Here is a 19,534-nt window from a genome sequence, read left to right on the forward strand (position 1 = left end):
ATCACAGTGAAATACTGACATCTATCAGTCTCTCTGAGAGGGAAATAAAATGTGTTGACTGTGTTACAATGGATTCTGAAATGATTGCAAACTGTGGCATAAAGTGCACATTAAAACATTTAGATGAAAAAAAAAAATCTTAAATCACTACTTGACCATTATTGTCCCAAAAAAAGGAACTTAAAAACATCTCTCCAAGGAGTTTAGGAGCAAGAACCCATCAGAGAGTTGGATTCAGTTTTCATTGGCAGCAAGAAACAGTTTTAAAGAATAGCTGGGACTCGTTACTGTCATTAAAAATATGTTAACATCTTGTACTTTTCAAATCTTTAATTAAATTGTAATAGTTTTGTTCCGTAGTGGGTCTAGGAATTTAACTTTCAACTTGCTTTGAAATCAGAAGCAACTTTGTGGTCACACAAGTGAGACACTGGGAGTACAAAACCTAGACACTGACTGACTGCTTTTGGATTATAGAGAGGCGAAGTCCCGCCCCTCCCTGTGGACCACCATAGGACTTTTTTCAGAGAAAATATGAACGGTAGTCAACGGCGAGAGACAAATAATGTTTTTATCCCGTTTAAATTGCGCCATGAATCATACATATGTTTAATAAGATACATTTTGCAAGTCAAGAAAGTCACAGTTTGTTGTAAAACTGTTTAAGTATAAGTGAAAAAACGTAATTCAAAAGTCGCGTAAGTGACGTCTCTCTCGCTGAAGCTGCGATGCCTTTGTGTTTCGTACTGGGGTGAACTCCAGCAATGAGATGTAGTTCACCGAGCGGTTTCACACAAAACTAAATGATAGTTTATTTATTCACTTGCGAAATGATGTTTGTCAATTAAAAACATCATATGTGTGATTCATGGCACAATTCAAACAGGATTAAAAAATGTGTCTCTCGCCGTTGACTACCGTATTTATTCTGAAATAAGGTCCCATGGGGTCCAGCGGAGGGGGAGGGACTTTGCCTCTCTTTAAGTGTTTGTAGAAACTGAAATGTTTTGGGAATTTGCTTCCTCAGGAGTCACTGCCCCCGGCCAAGAAATAGTTCCAGTGTGTAACCCTTTGTGAAACCACAAATTGACATTTTTACAATTAATTCTTCATACAGACGAGAAATAGCATGTTCATTAGTTCATTAGTTCATTAGTGAGCTTTAGAGGTGCTGCTTGGTGGATTTTGTTACATTTGGCCAGAGCCAGGCTAGCTGTTTCCCAATCTTTATGCTAAGCTAAGTTAACCATCTACCAGCCCTAGCTTCATATGTAGTGTACAGCGACTGTGTGTGGTAGCAAGAACGCAAATGAATATATATTCGGAAAACTAATTCTTTAAATTGTAAATTTGTGACCCAAAGTTCAAAATGATTACGCGCATGTTAAATAGAAATAGACGTGCGCGAACTCTCGTTTCTATAAATTATCTTGAGGATGCCACATGCATGTCTGTTCTGAGTTTATAGTTTTAGATTGAGCTTGCACTGTGCTCTTCGGTTAGCCGTCAACTCCCAGACTACGAGACTCATCACCTCAGATTTGAATATATCTACTTTTAATAGATGAGTTTGCCGTAGAGTTTTGACGTCGTGCTGAGCGAGTTGGCCGTTCTCTCTTATCTCTTTTCTCAATATCAGACAAACCTTTGAAGTCATGAAGGACCCCGACTCCCTGAAACCTCGGTGGCGACTCAAAGAGACCCTGGTTCTTTCAGTCACCAGCGTTAACCTTCAGTTAAATCAGAGCACCAGCTGTGAAGAGGTAAAGTAGAGAGTTGATTTTAAAGGATCTCTTTGAGTCAGCTGCAGCTCATCAGTGTGAGCACCTGGAGAGTGCTACCGCCAGGCACAGATATACCAGTAGAACAAAAACAGCCCTGTTGTAAAGGGAGACTACGAAACGTGTGCTGAACAGCAGATTTTGTTTTAATTGAATCTGCATACATGGACAAATGTGGTTTTTCAGAGTTAGTAGTATTCATTTTAAAATGATAGATAAACATCTGATTATCTAACCAACGCTACTTAGCCAGTCATTCAGTCGTTTGTAATTAGTTTTGTGAAAAGTAATTTAAATTCTGCACGCTACATTTCGATTACAAAATGAGATCTGATCCGTCTGGTTCAGCTCAGCCGTTGGCAGCGATCGGTTGAATGATGAATAATCAGAACAGGAGACAGAAAAACTGAAATCCTTCTGAGTCAAAGATAAATGTGGCACCTCCGCCGACCACTTTCCTGCATTTTTATCAAGTGGTTTGTAACCCGCTGCATTACTAGCGCTCCCCTTGCCCTAACTGAGATGAGTCAAGCCAGTATAGTATATAGAAAATCAGTGTTTTGTTGTTTCTACAGTTGTTTTTAGCTGTTGTCTCCTAACCGATACAAGAATACAAACAGGTAAGAGTCTGAACAGCTGATTAGCAGCATGACTTCTTTTTATTCTATCACAATAAATATTTCTGTAAAATCAGTCTCAGGGTGTAATACAGGCACATTCTCAAATGATCTGAGGCGTTTTTTTCCAGTTTAAATATTTGTAGTTGAAACCACACTTAAAGGATAACTTGTGTATTTTTCAACCTGGACCCTATTGTCGCATGTTTGTGTCTAAATGACAAACAGGCGATTACGTTACAGCCTGTTTAGCAGCTGCAGCATGCCCGTCCATCGGGCAGTTAAGGGTCGTCGGGGAGCGTCTGTTGGCCTAGTTTTTGCGGTGTGTCCCGCACCATCGGCTCTAATCTGCCCGTATCAAGAGTTTTTTCAGCCGATTCAGCATGTTGACGCGGTGTGCGTCGGTGAGAGAAATCACTCCGATTGGTTGTTCAGTTTAAACGAATCAGTGCACGAGAAGAGAAACTGACGTGAGGAAAGCAAGCCAATGAGTAAAGTCGAGAGGAAAACAGAGAAGGCTTTTCACATTTTTCATTCCAATACACGGATATTTTCACAGCGACATGGCCATCTGGAATGAAGCTAAGTGGTGAGTGAGAGTAGTGTGAAAATGGTTGGCAAACGGCGCTGTATTTCATGTACGTATCATAACAACGGCTTGTATATCAGCAGTCCTCGGTCTTCCGGTTTCCCTTTTTGAATGACAAATACAGACTGCCACCACCTGCTGGTGTGGAGAGTTATTTCCTCTCACGCAGGTGCAGAAGGTACGTGGTAGTTGGCCGGCGGCTGTAGTTTTTTGCGGTGTGTTTGAGTGCAACTTTTTGGCCAAGACAAAGGCGACGTGAGGCGACGCAACTGGTGGCTTTCGTTGCCGCTAGTTCTTTGATGTCAGGTTGGTGTATCTGGGTCACTTAGACACAAAAACATGGGAAAATAGGGTCCAGGTTGAAAGAAATAGAAGGTACCCTTTAATGACCTCTCCTCTCCTGAAGGTGGATTTGCTCATGAAGGTACTACACAACCCAGACTGTTTTTAAAAGTCACAGGAAAACATCTTTAAAAAAAAAAGAAGCATGTCCTGGGCAGTTTCCAGATTGTCAAAAAAATGTTCTTACTTTCTTTTTCTACATCTTTACTTCAAATGAATTTCTCAGGACTATCTAACAGCTCACTCCAGAAATGTAACACTAAAAATCAATGAAAACAAGTCTAATAAAAACATCTAAAAAATAAAAATACAAACACATTGCTACATCACGTATGTCCCTCCTCGTCAACGACAACCTCAGTTTGACGAAGGGTGTCATTTGAGACAAATCAACAATTGGAACAAAACCACAGAGGCGTTCCCGTGATAGGCAATGTGTCGCCTCTACAGCTCTGAAATGTCAAAAAACATCCCGTTAAGAGACACTCAGTGTGAGCTAGACAATATTTCACGACAAACATTCAAAGGGAAGCACAATCTGAGGTAAACGCTATGCTCAACTGACCTGACTTCAACTCAAACCTTTTTTAAAAAATAATATAATTACAACTTAAAATGTCAGCTGCGTTGAAGATGAAAAAGGACACATCGAACAAGATGGACAGTCGACAACTTTGTGATTCTGCTGAGTTTCAATCATGCTACTGTTTTTGCAGGTTGGCTATCAACCTTGTTCTGAAATGCTAATTTTTCAAGAAGAGTTTTGAGACTATTTTGTCTTCACTCTTCAGCGTCTTTGTCTCCCAACCTGTGGCAGCAGTACGTGTAAGAAGACTAAGCTGCAGTCAAAAGTTTAGAGGTTGGTGTTTTGAAGTTGGCATCTGACAGCCACGCGCGGAGGAAACAAAAAAAAAAAAAAAAGGTTTCACCGCAGTAGCTGATGGTAGCTCTCAGTGCAGCGTCGGCTCCACTAATCCCACAGTAGTGTCAGGTCTATGAGGAGGTGCTGTACGAGGAGGTGGACGTCATCCTGCCTGTCTTGCGTTCATAGTTCACCAGCCGCTGTCCAACCAGGTATCTGGAGGAGAAACAGGAAAGACAGAGCTGATTACAAATCATTTTTTAACATATTAATTCACAACTAATACACACAATTTATTTGGAGATCTTACTTGTCACTCTTCAGTTGGGACTTCTAATTTCAGATCAGATTTACTGAAAGTATTTAATCTTTATTCTACTACTTGCATTGAATTTAGCGTTGCCCACATGTGATTCAAAACCCCACAAAACAGTGTGCTCTGTGGAATTTTTTTGTTGCATAGCATAAAGATGTGCAAAGATCATTTTCTATCGTCCGGTACGCCGTTGGTCTCGAGCCCTGACGGTTCCTACGAGACCTGCGGTACTATAGAAAAACAAGTATGTCACGTTTTCAGAATTTTGGTATCGTCTTGGTGCTGAAGTATCGGTTCTCGTGACATCCCTAGTACTAACAGCTAATCACATCACAGAATCAAAGCTGTTTCTAATGAAGAAAAAACAGCAATCAGGCCCACCCCCTACTTTGACCATGGCGTTTCTATCTGCTTTTCCCAACATTGCACCCTACGGTCAATAAATTCATTAATTAGTTAATTAACTCATCCTAAAATAAAAAACAAAAAAACAAACACATCCTACATGCTGATTCTTTTTTTGAAAGACACAGAAACAGACTTTCCGTTTGCAGCTCTTACAATTGTAGGAGCTAGGAGTACTGCGTAAAATACTAAAGTGTCCAAGAAAAGTTTCTGGAGTGGATGCTCCAGATAAAAAAAATAATCTCTGCGTTTAGAGGAAGGATTAAAGTCAAAAAAAGAAAGCGATTGACGGCAAGGAGAAACACTCCTGAGGGCGGGGGGAGCTCACCTGCAGGCATACGTCATAAACAGCGTCCACCGTGTTTGTGTAATTACTCTCACTACCAGTGGGGGGGGGACAGAAGTTTCACACTCCAGCTTTGAGCCCAAGAGAAACTTCATCATCAACAGAAATGTCGCCCTACATCCTTACCCTATATTGCGATATATAAATATTGACTGATGTGAAAACAATCACACAGCCCTACTAACCACCGACTGGATCAGTAAAGCAGCATGATTGTAATTAAACACTGTGCTTCTTTGCCCCCCTATGTGTTAGTTCACACTTTTTAAAAGATGTCTACTGACTTGTCGTTCTTGATGTGTTCGTAGAGGCGTTTGAACTGTCGTATCTGGAAGGACAGGATGGCCAACAGTATGACCACCATCAGCAGGAAGGGATAGATCCTCCTCTCCACCAGCGTCTGCATCTCTGGTTGCACACCTATAAAGGAAAGGGAGGGAGGGAGGGAGGGATGTAGAGGGGGAGGTGGGCGATAGAAAGAGAAGACAAAATAAACACTTCTACTGAAGTTTCCTCTTAATGAGTGCATGTCTGTGATGTCTTCTCTCTGGGAGCCGATGGACTTAGAGTTGAGGTAAATGAAAGACAAAAAACAATCGATTGCACTTCGGCTTGCAAAAAGGCTAAACTCCTGATTACCACACGGGCTGAGAGTTCTGTATTGACTAGATGTTTAAATGTAAGTTTTGTCTAAGTCAACATCAAAAACACTCTAAACTAAAATTGGTGCCTTGGGGAGGCTTTGCATAAAAAGCACTTCTCAAATGAGCCCTGTGTCCACATTACTGAGGATATGCAGCTGAAAATGTACAACTGGAATGAAGCAGTGTATTATTTGCAGAGTCAAACAAATCCCATTCTAAGCTGTTAAGCATCTAGTGTTTCAACATTAATGTAAATGATCAATGGATATTGAAATCTTTAAGTAGGGAGTATAACAGGAAGCTTAAATCTGTTCTCTTTTCCACAATTACCTTGAAACTTTGATAAAATTCATGTTCAACCCAGATACATAATACATACATAGAAACTCACCCAGCAGCGGTGTAATGCCTTTAGAGATAGTGTAGGGCACACTGAGAGACAGCAGCAGGACGCAGATGACCGGGGCGGCCAGCCCTCGGACAATGAAATGGAGGTCAATGTTTCGGATACCATTTGCATACACCTGCAGGAGAGAGAGAGAGAGAGAGAGAGAGAGAGAGAGAGAGAGAGAGAGAGAGAGAGAGAGAGAGAGAGAGACTCACTGGTTTGTTTACATCATTCCAACTGATTAGTTCATAGAATATGCTTCTTGTAGACAGGTTTTAAACATCTTCAATATGTTCAACCATATTTTGGATAATGTAAAAAAAATGTTTCCACACATTACATCTGTACGATGTATTCAAATGCCAGCGATCCCATTTTGTTCTTGATTAAACGAAGCTAGAAGGATGTGAGACTGACCTGCTCGATGACGGTTTTGAGCCACCACTGAGGGCCCATCAGTGTGATGGCAGCAATGATTTTAGCGTGGAGCACGCCCAGGGCCCAGTCCTGCCACACACAGACACACAAGACAATTAACAACCAAGACGCAGTGAGGTTCGAGTATCACTGTGTCATTAGATACAAGTTTTGGTCGAGGTGCAACACTTTTCCAGAACATCCTTTGAGAAATACATTTTTTTTTTTTCTATAAAACATTTTTTTCATGTAATGAAATAACATCTAAAAAGTGGAAAACATTATATTTCAGTCAGGAAATATGTGATCAAAGAATAAGTAAACAAGATCTGACATTCAATGTTTGAGGGTTCCACACTAAATCTATACTAAACGGGTATTGAGGTTTGATAACCAGCCTTACTGACAACACTGTGCACACCAAAACAGTCTAACCACTTCTGAATAAATAATCCATGATTTCTCAGATGAATACAATCAAATGCTGTGTAAGATTTCATCACTCATATTCCACACACATACAATCTCCATAGTCCTACCTGCCAGGGGTAGAAGAGAGGCGTCTGGTCCAGTTGGACTCTGAGAGGAGCGACGACGACCAACTCAAACAGCAGACCCAACAGCAGAGGAATCACCCCGGCTAACAGCAAGGCCACCACGACGGTCTTTAGGATCTGTTCACATCCACACCACGCAAATACACACTGAAGTCATTTACAATGTAATACAGAACACCGCTATATTTGCTTTTGGGTAAGAGGATTAGAGAGTAGATTTGGGACGGTGTAAACATTTTCAAATCGGTTTGATATGCGCAGCACACTAACAGCTGTTGTTGCCTGTTGGTCTTGAGTTTGCCATGTTATGATTTTAGCTTATTTTTTATGCTAAATACAGTACCTGGGAGGGTTTTCTGGATAATATTTGTTATTGTTTTGTGTTGTTAATTGATTTACAAGCCGGTTTGCATAAAATCAAATCGGTTTAAGCTCGTACACCAGACCGGCAAAACTGGAAATCAACCCAACTATACAAGAGAGACATCCACATTACCATGAGCGTCCACTCCTGGACTTTGACCATGATCATGTTCGGTCCCTGTGGCATCCACGACAGCATCACGGTGGCGGCTCGAATGGACAGCCAGCAGATGTACAGACCGCTGGCCGCTGTGTACAGCTCATGAACCATGGCACTGCCCATCCAGAAAGACATCAGCCAGCGACCCGCGCACACTGGCAGAGAGGAAGAGGAAGACGGGGGAGAATGGAGGTGTAAAGAATGACTGAGTACAGGAAAGAGGTAAAGTGCAGAGAATGCCTGTTTGAGAGATCACAACTTACCCGGCAGTGTAAGGCAGAGCAGACTGGCCAGTAACAGCGTCACGCACATGAAGACAACCAGCAGAATGATCTTCTCGACCAAAAACACACAAAAGAACAACAAAAATAAGCATGTATAGCAGCACAGGCTTTAACAGTGACAGGATACATCAATATATGATATAAATAAGCACATCAATGAGAGTCACCTTGAGGGGGAAGTTGATGGGCCGGTGGTACGACTGGAAACCCACAGGACCGCCCTGCTGCAGAATGGCCTGATGGGCGGCGTGAAGCCCCTCCCCCAGGCCAGGGATCCTGTTGTTGTTATGGCGACCGGGAGGGTTGTTGTTTGGATGATTGTCATCATCTTCATGGTCCCCCAGCAGGTAGGAGTGAAGGTCACTGTGGGGGAGCCACTGGTGAGTAATTACTCTGTCTTATTACTGTGACTGTGAGGTGACTTTATGAAAAAGAACAAACTACAATTTGATATTTTCCTTGCCATGTCATATAAACATTACAGTCTTTTTTCTGTGGCCCACACTTTTTCACTAATTATGGAAGATGAAGAACATCTTAAAAAGGGACTAGATGTAAGTTTTTACACATATAAACATTTTTGAATTGTTATTTATTGCCCATGTGTGAACAGGTTGTAACATAACCTACAAAATGAGACCTTCCACAACTTTCTGTGTTTCCTCCATCAGCCTGTAGACTGCTTTTAATGTGAAGAATGTGGGCCGTTTTTTTCGGGGAAATACAACGGATGTGATGGCATTAAGCCATGAAGTCACACTTTTGTAACATTTTATAAGTTGCAATGTGTGTGTGTCGGGCTTACAACATGTATCCAGCTGTAAACGTCCAGGCGTGGACGAGCCGTTTGAGCCACTGGCGAGTGTGACCCTGCTCCAGCAATGCCGGCAGAACAACCTGAAGCAACAGCAGCTCCAATGACAGCTCGCTGACCGGGGCGTCACTGCAGAGACGAGACATAAACCACAATGTCATTGTATTGAGAAATGGCAGCTCGTTTCCTCTACCAGCTTCCTATTTCGGTTATGCCTGAATAAATAGATGAAAGATGATGACATCTTTAGCTTTGAGGTACTGAAAGTTGTTGCCGTGTGTACCTGTAAAGCATGACGTTGTAGGGCAGGAAGGTTGGGAAGAGCAGTTTAATGATTCTGATAGGAAGCCAAAGCATCAGCAGAACTATGGAGCCAAACACCACCTGGAAATACACACACAGAAAAAAAAAACAACAAATCAATGTTTGTTAGTAGACATGTAAAGTATCCCTATACTATCACACAGAAAAACAGAGATATAATAATACACATTGGGCTGCTTTCCCACGCCATCGATATCCCTATAATTCATGTCTGACGTCACCGTATCTGGCCAACGTTCTTTCTGCTGGTGCATATTAATTAAATATCACTGCGTTTCTGTCATTCTGTCTTTCTCACCTACGATAGCTCAACCCACCACCTCCCCATCCCCACCTCGTCCCTCAGGATGATCCAGGTGTTTCAACTAAAAGGTTCCATCTGCTGGCTCTACTCCACCATCACCACCTGCATCTAGACTCAAGGGGATTCTACCTATCTTCTGTCTTCATGGGCCCTATGCTTACTGAAGATGAATCACATCAAAGTACAATCGCCCTCTATAATGTTAACCCCAATAAACATCAATATACACTTTCAATTGATGTGATCACAGTTATTGATTGAGTCTGTAATGTATTTGTAAATGTTTTTTACTTGATATGACAACAGCATATTTAGCGTCAGAGTGAACAGAAATCTGGGCCACTGAAGGTTAGGTTTGGGATGGAACAGATGATAAGAGGATGCTTGACTGACCACAGAGAGTATGAACCTCCGCAGGTGTCTGTAGATGGGCAGGTGGATCATCTCTTGGACTGGGTTGAAGTCTGGATCGTTCAGGTTCCTCAGGAACCACAGCACACCGGGCCGGAGCACCTGGGATCACAAAAACATGCAGAAGATGTCAAAAGCTACAGATGGTTTGTGAGTTTTTACACAAGTCGCAATACATGACGGTGACTGGCTTAAGTCCTCTTACCTCTCTGAGCAGAAGGATGAAGGAGGCGAAGTAGAAGACGTAGACCATGCCGACCAGCCAGTGGAGGAACATGGTGGTACCGGGGGCCGAGTCAAAACTCTGCTCCCGGTCTTTCAGAGTCGCGTCAAACATCTCCTGCAACAAACAAAGGATGCATTGTGCGTGTGTCTTCAATACCAAAAACAAGATCTGTTTTTAGGAATTTGTCCAACAAATGTAATATTGAGAGTTTTTTTGTTCATTGTTCATGAAGTTTCTTGATCAAATGTGTTGATTTTAATCCATTTGGTTAGTCATTAAGACTCAACAGGATCATTTGAGTTTATTCTGCATGATTGTCTTACCAGCGAGCAAATGTCGAGCCACCAACCACAAATCAGCGGGAACAAGCCTATCTCCATGACAACCAGCAGGGACACCTGAGACATAAAAAATATTAACACAATTTAGTTTCTGGTTTTTATAATTTGTTCCTGTAATCAGAATTGACCTAATTACTGTTCTGATTTCAAGCTTTGCTACTTTGATAAAAGCAAAATACTTTTTTTTTGGGAACCCAATCTTGAATCTCTAATTTACCTTGACAACAATGTAGCAAACACCCAAGAGGCGTCTGGACCGCTGGAACCTCACTAATGAAGCCAACCCCTGAAGGAGGCACAGTTAAGGACTTACACCAATATGAGGGAGAAATAACAGAAATTCAGTCTGTATTTCAAGCATCAGAACTAAGTATTTCCCATGAGCACATTTCATACAAACTCTCGGAGCCAAAACGGATCACTGACCTTTTGGGTTCCTGTATGAAAGGAACATTTAGTAAAGGTGAGGAACGACATGTGGGTCACTTTAGGTCCTTTACAAAAGATTTGAGATATACATATTACGGAAATCTTTAATAACTATGCACCAAATGCACCAAAAACTAGAAAAGTGCTCTCAGTAGGGGTCAGATCTCCGCCAGGTGACTTCCTCTCTACACAGCCATAGTAAGCATGTAGGAGTGTGAGACAAACTGTAGGTCATTTCATACACAAAATAATGAATAGGATACATGGCAGACGATGAGAGCTCCAGCCAGGAGGATGTAGCCCAGTATAGTGGTGACGAGGCCGTCAAAGTGTGAAGCTTTGACCTGCAACCACATAAAATATCATCAAATAAATCTTATCGCTGCATGACAAACCTAAATACTAGTTAAGAATTTAAACTGTACATGCACTTACATAGTCTTCAAAGCCCAGTCCAACCACTGAGAAATGGCCGATGTGATACGGGCAAAAAGCTAGAGGCAAATACACAGGCTAGGTTAGAATATGTAGTTTGGTGGAGAGTATAAGAAGGTACACAGGACAGTCTTATATCACTGAATTATGGTGACAACCTGTTTAAATAAAGGGACATTCCTCTGTAATTAAACACCAAAGGCTCGACTGATTCAATCACTACATTGCAGATTTAACTCACCGAAGACCAGGATGAAGAGTGTGTTGAGAGACACCACCCAGAACACATGCTCCTAGAGAAGACACACACAACAAAGGGTCTCTGTCAGTGTTAAACTACTTCTATCTGTATGCAACATATCAATATTAGGGCTGTCAATCGATTAAAATATTTAAACAGGATTAATCGCACATTTTTTATCTGTTCAAAATGTACCTTAAAGGGAGATCTGTCAAGTATTTAATACTCTTATCGACCCCTTTGGACCCCTTTGAAAGGTGCTATGACTGTTTTTCCTCGCCAAAATTTAGTGCAAGTTTGGAGCGTTATATAACCTCCTTTGCGACAAGCTGGAATGACATGGTTGGTACCAATGGATTAATTAGGTTTTATAGTTTCATATGATGCCAGTATCTTCACTCTAGCTTTAAAGAAATTAGTGGCGGTGAAACGAATTTGCATTAACGCATTATTATCGCGTTAACTTTGACAGCCCTAATCAATATATATTTCCATTGAGGTTGTTAAAGGGAAATTCGGGTTCATAGTATTTCAGCCTGGTATATTTTCCATAAATGTGGCCATTGTGATTCTATAGATTTTTACATGAATCATTTCAAACGCTCATCTCTGAGTCAGAGCCAAAGTAAACACAGAAAGTAGCACCCTAGAATAGCCATGATGGCTAACTGCATAGGGAGCTACAAGTATATCCGGGGCAATTTACAGCCTGACCTAATCACCCTGCATACTCATCCGTGCACGGTTGTGTGTTTACATGTGTGAGGCTGACTTTCACTGCAGTCATACTGTCTTCTAAGGATCATTTCAATCTTATGTTCGAACGTATTTATTGGAACTGGAGTACACAGACGTGGAGCTAAATTAATCAAATATGTGACCCATCAGCAACAAACACTAGCATCTGCATCTGGTTATTCCGGGACCCACTATGGTCCGAAATCACAATGGTAACGTTAGATGAGATAAAAAAAAGAGTCTGTAAGTTGCCCCAGATGTAAATCCCTATGCAATTAGCCAAGATAGCTACTCCAGAGTGCTACTTTCTGTGTTTACTTTGAGTTAGACTCGGGGACAAGTGTCTGAAATGATTCATGGAATAATCGTGTTTAAAGCTGTGGGAGGCTTGAGCAGCTTGCCCCAATATATGCTGTTTTGTGCAAATCCTTGATTCCATGAATCTCTACAAGGGAGTTTTGGTGGCCACATTTATGGAAAATATGCTAAGTTGAAAAATACCAAAATCTCCCTTTAAGGCACACTTGAAACTGTGCACAAGAGTAGAAAGAGAATGTGAGGGTGTGCACTTACCAAGAAAACCAGAGAGCCATCCAGCCCCAGCATCTGGGACACAAACAGAAAGCAATGTCATAATGATCCTTGTATAATACATAAATTAACATGGTAAAACTATTAGTTTTACTAACTGCAGTGCTGCTATTGTTAATGCATCTGCAACTTCTACTAATACGACGAAGAAGACATTTATTGACCGGCCAGCTACAAACAGCATCTCTGAAGGTGGCAGAGTGCTGCGTAAACACGCCACACCATGATGGATATTTCCTGCCACAGCAGCTTTTAGCCCAAATGCATCTGCCAACTAACTGCTATCCTGTTTACACACTTTGCTACATCACATCACTTTATGGGGCAGGAGAAAGAGGTACACAAAAATAGATTCCCACCCTTTCCCAGGTCAGCTCCTCAGCTGCACGGTCCCACTCCAGGGCGTTCCAGTTCAAATCTTCTGCAAAGAACAATAAGAAACAACTGAAACAGTAAGGAACACCTACAACATGCAGTGAAAATATGCTTCTTCTGTGGCTGCATTACCATGTAGGTTGCTTTTTCTTGCCATGGTTTAGGCCTATTTATTCCTTTATAGAGGAATGAAAACACCAGTTCACACAAAGCTATACATGCACTTTATCTTAAAACTATTCTCTTAAGCATTTATGTCCTTCTTGTTTAAGTAAACTGACCGCATAACCACATACCATTTCTCAACTTTCATATCATCATTTCATAACTTTATCTACCGAGAGAGAATTTCGTCAATTCCACTGCACAGTAGAGTTGTGGAGGCTGAAAACCACCACTTTAAAGTGTATCAAATTTCTATGTTTTTTAATTCACACTGACCTTGTCCTCCATTATTGGCATCAGCAGCGTCCTCTTCCCTGCCTTCATCGTCGTCGTCCTCCTCTTCGTCTTCCTCCCCATCGTCATCTTCGTCCTCATCGTCCAGCTCAGCTTCATTTCTGCGGTTGCCGGCTTCATGTGGGTCGGCAGGTGCCAGCCCGTCTGCGGCAGGGTCTGCGGGGTTCTGGGCGTCTGCAGCAGCCTGGGCGTTGACGCCAATGTTACCACCTGGAACCTGTAGAATCATGAAATAACAAAAAGACATTTTACATTATACATTATACTTACCTACAGCATAGCCCGCACATGCTTAAAGGAGATAATACAAAGGACAGCTTGACAATGTGTGAAGCTGCATTCCTCAAACTTATAACATGGGGGCGGGGGGGGGGGGCAAAAACTATGGGTGCTCTATCTAAAATAACAACTGGAACAGCATTATGCCGTAATTATGCCATAATGAGGGTCTTCTTTACAGCGATAACTCTGTGTAAAAGGGGCTTATGAGAAAGAGTGTCTCGAAGAGAAGAGTGGAACATGTTGCACCTCTTAGCTGCCAATAAATAGTAGTCAATTCATGACACTTCCTTTCTTTTGTTAAGAATAATTGCATAAATAAATAATGCCCCATGATAAATAGAAGGCTTGAAATAGACCCTGTGATCGGTATCGGTCGATACTGGTTCCAGCAGTCGGCCCCAAAAATTCTGATCGGAGCACCCTTAGAAAAAACATTGTTACTTGTAACTAGGGTATTTCCGTCCTCAACTGTACTGCTCATTACCAAAAACAACAGCAGAGGATTGACATAATCTGGCAAGCAACTGTTTTACTCATTTGGTAGGACAAAAGTCTGGACTTCTTTGGCAAGAGCATTCTCTATCAGAAGAGATAACTGTCCCGACCGTTCCTCTGAGGGGAAGCTTTGGCCAGACCAGGCCGGCTGATGACTCAACACAGAAAACTGGCAAAGTGTGGGAGAAAGTTAAACTTATAATTTTTTTGGAAGCCAAAACACCACTATCTGTTCAGCTCTGTGTATACTGCAGGTAGAAAATAGATGTTAGTCGGAAACATTATCAACTGATCTCACCTCATTAGCCGGTGCCGGACCGTTAGGCTGGTTAGGAACTAGAGGGGGTTGATTCTGCTCTAACCACAGAGGGGCGCCGCCATGGACAATCTGCTCTCTAAGCCAAACCAGGCTGATGAAGGCGCACAAGGTGCACGTGACCACAAAACAGCCCTGGAGGCAGTCTGCAAGCAGGTTTTGTCTGTGGAGGAAGAGTTGAAAGTAACATTAGGGTTTTATCAGGTATATCGCAACAATTTCACACATTACTTCGCTACAAAGAGCTGGACAAAGGGACAGAAAAGATGGTGTGATTGATGGAAGGAGCTATTGTGTATAACCACACTTTGATCACCAATAAGATCTTAACTAGGGCTGCCACCTCTTAGACAACTAATCGGTAATTTTGGTCTCAATGAACTAAGATTTCTTTGGTCGATTAGTCATTTTTTATGCTGAATGACTTATTTCCAAGAAACTTATGAGCATATCTCTGGTAAACACAATATTTAAAGTGGTGCTTTTGAGTGATTCTTTGTGGAGAAACTCAGTTTTACAGATCTGTCGGTAAAATAAACTAATCATTAGTTAACAAAAGTGTTAGTTGACTAAGAATTTCTTTTGTGGAGGACAGTCCTGATCTTAACCATCTTCATGAGACTCCAGTGCACAAAATATGGTGAACACATAGACCTACAACATGCAGGATACAGTGTGAGAGAAAAGGACCAAGACCAGAGAGTAATTCAAACTTACGTTGAAAGCATATCTAATGGCAGGGTAAGGAGAGAGCTCACAGAGCCGGTAAATAAACACTTGTAGATACGACCTGTTAGAAAAGCAAACAAAAAAAAATACAATCAGAGAATAATTTCTTAAAAAGCAACAACTGGTGTGAAACAAACTAAAAACTATACTCCAAATTCTTAAATCTTATTTGAATTGTATTGTACTTCATTCTGAATAAAATACTTCATTTAGAGCACAGGTCATTTGTTGTTTAAAGGGGACACATTGTGCTCATTTCCAGGTGCATACTTATGGAACGGTGTGACTTACATGCTGTGAGAGGCACCACGCCTAGCCAGGCAAAGGCCACCAGTGTGTAGTGGAACCAGTATCTGATGGCTGTTCCAACACTGGTGACCAGCCCTGCAAAGATGTCTTGGACAGGCAAGCGAGATGGCATGTCTGGAGAGTAGACTGGAGAAAAGAGAGGAAGAGGGAGGCAAGAGTGAGATAGTGGAATGGAGGGAAATAGGTGGTCAGAATTAGAGGAGCTAACAACAAATGAATGCATTTTTTAGTGCACTGATCCAATTTACTGACAAACTACTTACTTGGCGTAAATGCAAACCGGTGCTTGCATAATTCACAGTATTCTTTTCTACTGTGTTTCAACCACTGCAGTAAGCTGTGAAAACAAAAGGACACCTAGTGAGTTTACTCTTTTTATCCTGTGGAAACAATATGTGCAAGACTCTTCTTCCACTTTTCCATGATTCTTCACAGCTAAAACGTAAACGCTCCCTAGCTCTAAAATATTTTCCTTTTGTGTCTCGTTGTTAATTTTGTTTTTCAGATGTGTAATCACTTCTAAACTTCCCCAGAGAATTATTTCCCCATATTGGAATACACTTCAACAACAACATCCGTAAGAGCAAACAGATTGACAGATTGAAAATGTAGACAGATAGCAACGATGCAATTTAAGGAAAGGAAACTGGCAAGAGAAAATAATGGAACGTACCATTCCTGATGGATAAACTTGATGCTGCCAGTGCAGACACAGGGGTGGTAGAGCGGCTTGTCCTGGCTGCCCTCCGACCGACATACCCGACAGATGTCCGCTGTACAATAAGGCAAAGCAAGGCAAGGCAGCTTTATTTGTATAGCACATTTCAACAACAGGGCAATTCAAAGTGCTTTACAGAAACATTCAAGAACATTGCGACAAAATGCAAAAGAACATTAAGAAATAATTAAAACAGTTATAAAAACATTAAAACATTAAAGATTAGAAAATAAAAACAAGCTAAAAATAAAAGCTAGGATAGAAGCTAAAATTGCATAAAACTCAAAAGAGTAAAAGTTATAGTGCAGTGTCAGATCATTATCTGGTTTAATAAAAGGCACCCGCAAACAGGAAAGTTTTAAGCTTTGTTTTAAAAGAAGTGAGAGTAGGAGCGGTCCTGCAGGTTTCTGGGAGCTTGTTCCAGATATTTGGTGCGTAAAAACTGAATGAACAAGGCACACAATAACATAACTTAAGCCTACAATTAGATCTGAAAATGTCATTTTATTACCTTGGCACACTGCATTTCTATTCATTTCATCATCAGTCATTCACCTTGATCCAAAACTCATGACACACCTTTGATATGATGCCAAAATGTTTGATGAAACAAAAAAATGCATGCAAGCTTTCTGCAGAACATCAACACTCACTACAGTAGTTTCACATTATGAAACTAAAACACACTTTTGTGATAGCATATATGTCTTTCGTGAACAGGGCAGGACAGGTCATACACTGACCGTAGGGCAAACTGTAATCCTTGGATTACCTGTGTCACTGGATGACTGAAATATAATAACTATAATTAGCCCCAGGCTGCAAGAGCACAACAGCAGTGAGGATACCCAGAGTGCACTATGACTGACTTCATATACAAACACTTAGCTGTATGCAAAACACAATATGAACACCTGAACAACAAGGTGAATGACTGCTGTTGTCCAAGAATACTGACAATGACACTTCTTTCAGAGTCTGTGGAGGATGTTAAAGGTGTTTTATTGTTGGTATAAATCAGTGTAACGTTGTAAAAAACAGCTTTATCAGCTTGTCAATTGTCAGAACCACCTTGTGTGTCACTGTAACATTAACTAAGTTAGTTATCAAACTGTTAATCAACCTGTGTAACATTATAACGGTTCCATTAAACTTATTAGCCGTTAGCATGCTAACTAGCTCGATAATTAGCCACCTAAGTGTGACTTTAATGTGTCGTCTTTCTATGATGTCAACCAACACATCTTAACGGTACTTATGGTAGCTTAATGTCGTGTTTATAAAAAGCAAATAGAAACCTAAAGTTGATTTTTATTTAGCTACAACAGCTGATAGCAAGTTAGCATTAGCTAGTTAGCTAATTAGCTTAGCTTAGCTCAGTTCCTTTAGCAAACCTTTGTCAAAGTGTAGATAAGAAACTGTAGGATTAGTCACTGGCAGGAGTTAGGAATGAGTGAGATTGTGATAAAGACATTGTTAGTATAGGTTTTAGCAGTTGTGTAAAAGTAAACAAGTTAATGAAGTTGTGATATTAGCTACCTTCCTCAGCGGTGTCCATCTTCACTGGCTGCTAAAGGCAGAAGCTCCTCAGTCAGTCTAACAGATGATGACTGTCAGCCATCTAGAGTCAATCTAACTACATGCACACATCTTAAGTTAGTGTTTACTTCAAGCTCCTTTTATCTTTGACGTTTTCGAAATTAATTAAAAAGCCTTTTCACTTCATAGTACACCAGCTAGTTCAGGACATGCTCAGAGACACAACGTGTCTGTTGTGTGGTGTCTTCACCACCAGGTGGCAGCAGCCAAGAGCACAATCAGCCAAGAACGATCAGCCAAGAGCACAATCAGCCAAGAGCACAATCAGCCAAGAACGATCAGCCAAGAGCACAATCAGCCAAGAACGATCAGCCAAGAGCACAATCAGCCAAGAGCACAATCAGCCAAGAACGATCAGCTAAGAGCACAATCAGCCAAGAACGATCAGCCAAGAGCACAATCAGCCAAGAACGATCAGCTAAGAGCACAATCAGCCAAGAACGATCAGCCAAGAGCACAATCAGCCAAGAACGATCAGCCAAGAGCACAATCAGCCAAGAACGATCAGCCAAGAGCACAATCAGCCAAGAACGATCAGCCAAGAGCACAATCAGCCAAGAACGATCAGCCAAGAGCACAATCAGCCAGCTGGACATGATTGTATTTATAAATCCACAAGGCTATAAATGGCATATAGCAGTGCAGGAGTTGTTGTTTTTTTGGAGATACCATACAACATAGTGTGGTGGACAATCTTCTGTCAAGGATAAACAATTCAACTTTCTATAAATAATCAAGTTGTGCAATCATTCATGGAAAGTACCACTTCTTCCTACTTTCTCAAAAGCATCTTGAGATAACTTCTGTTCTGATTTGATGCTATATAAAAAATAAATTTAATTCAAGTCATTAAAATTTACATTATCTTTAAAGATCCCATATCGTGCTCATTTTCAGGTTCATACTTGTATTTTGTGTTTCTACTATAGAACATGTTTACATGCTGTAATGTTCAAAAAAACTTTATTTTCCTCATACTGTCTTCCTGAATAGACCTGTATTTACCCGCATTTCAACGGAATTGCGTTGCTAGGCAACGGTTTGGGTCCATGTTTACTTCCTGTCAGCTGATGTTATTTACATACACTGCAACAGGAAATAAACTTGGACACATTTAGAATGTTTATGTTTAAAACCGTGTAATGATCTACATAATTGTATATTTGTGACATCACAAATGGACAGAAATCCTGACGGCTTGTTTCAAACGCACAATTTCTGAATACGGGCTGTGTGTATTTTTCCATATATTGAGCGTTTTGATAGTTTAACAGGATTTATAAAGCACTTTAAACCTGCTTTATAATATAAAAGACATGAAAATCTC

General features: G+C 41.0%; 1 protein-coding gene across 3 annotated transcripts; it reads right to left on the reverse strand.

Annotated features, from left to right (window-relative positions):
• Positions 1–4,015: 4,015 nt before the first annotated feature.
• Positions 4,016–18,458, reverse strand: LOC119498956 (E3 ubiquitin-protein ligase MARCHF6-like). Of its 3 annotated transcripts, none has more exons than XM_037788083.1 (26): positions 18,148–18,458; positions 16,564–16,663; positions 16,154–16,227; positions 15,873–16,016; positions 15,570–15,642; positions 14,835–15,015; positions 13,742–13,976; positions 13,285–13,343; positions 12,908–12,940; positions 11,597–11,648; positions 11,356–11,414; positions 11,184–11,264; positions 10,709–10,777; positions 10,474–10,548; positions 10,130–10,264; positions 9,907–10,026; positions 9,169–9,269; positions 8,877–9,014; positions 8,239–8,434; positions 8,051–8,129; positions 7,761–7,942; positions 7,247–7,381; positions 6,708–6,797; positions 6,294–6,426; positions 5,543–5,678; positions 4,016–4,407 (listed from the first exon to the last, which is right to left on the reverse strand). In XM_037788083.1, the coding sequence occupies exons 1-26, from the start codon at positions 18,164–18,166 to the stop codon at positions 4,323–4,325; spliced, it is 2,784 nt and encodes a 927-aa protein (XP_037644011.1). In that variant the 5' UTR covers positions 18,167–18,458; the 3' UTR covers positions 4,016–4,322. The 3 variants fall into 3 exon arrangements, with proteins under 3 accessions (XP_037644011.1, XP_037644010.1, XP_037644012.1); XM_037788082.1 differs by having other exon boundaries at positions 13,285–13,346; positions 18,148–18,457; XM_037788084.1 differs by having other exon boundaries at positions 8,051–8,120; positions 13,285–13,346; positions 18,148–18,456.
• Between the last annotated feature and the right edge of the window lie 1,076 nt (positions 18,459–19,534).

Source organism: Sebastes umbrosus, chromosome 12, assembly GCF_015220745.1.
Source record: "Sebastes umbrosus isolate fSebUmb1 chromosome 12, fSebUmb1.pri, whole genome shotgun sequence".
Taxonomy (NCBI): domain Eukaryota; kingdom Metazoa; phylum Chordata; class Actinopteri; order Perciformes; family Sebastidae; genus Sebastes; species Sebastes umbrosus.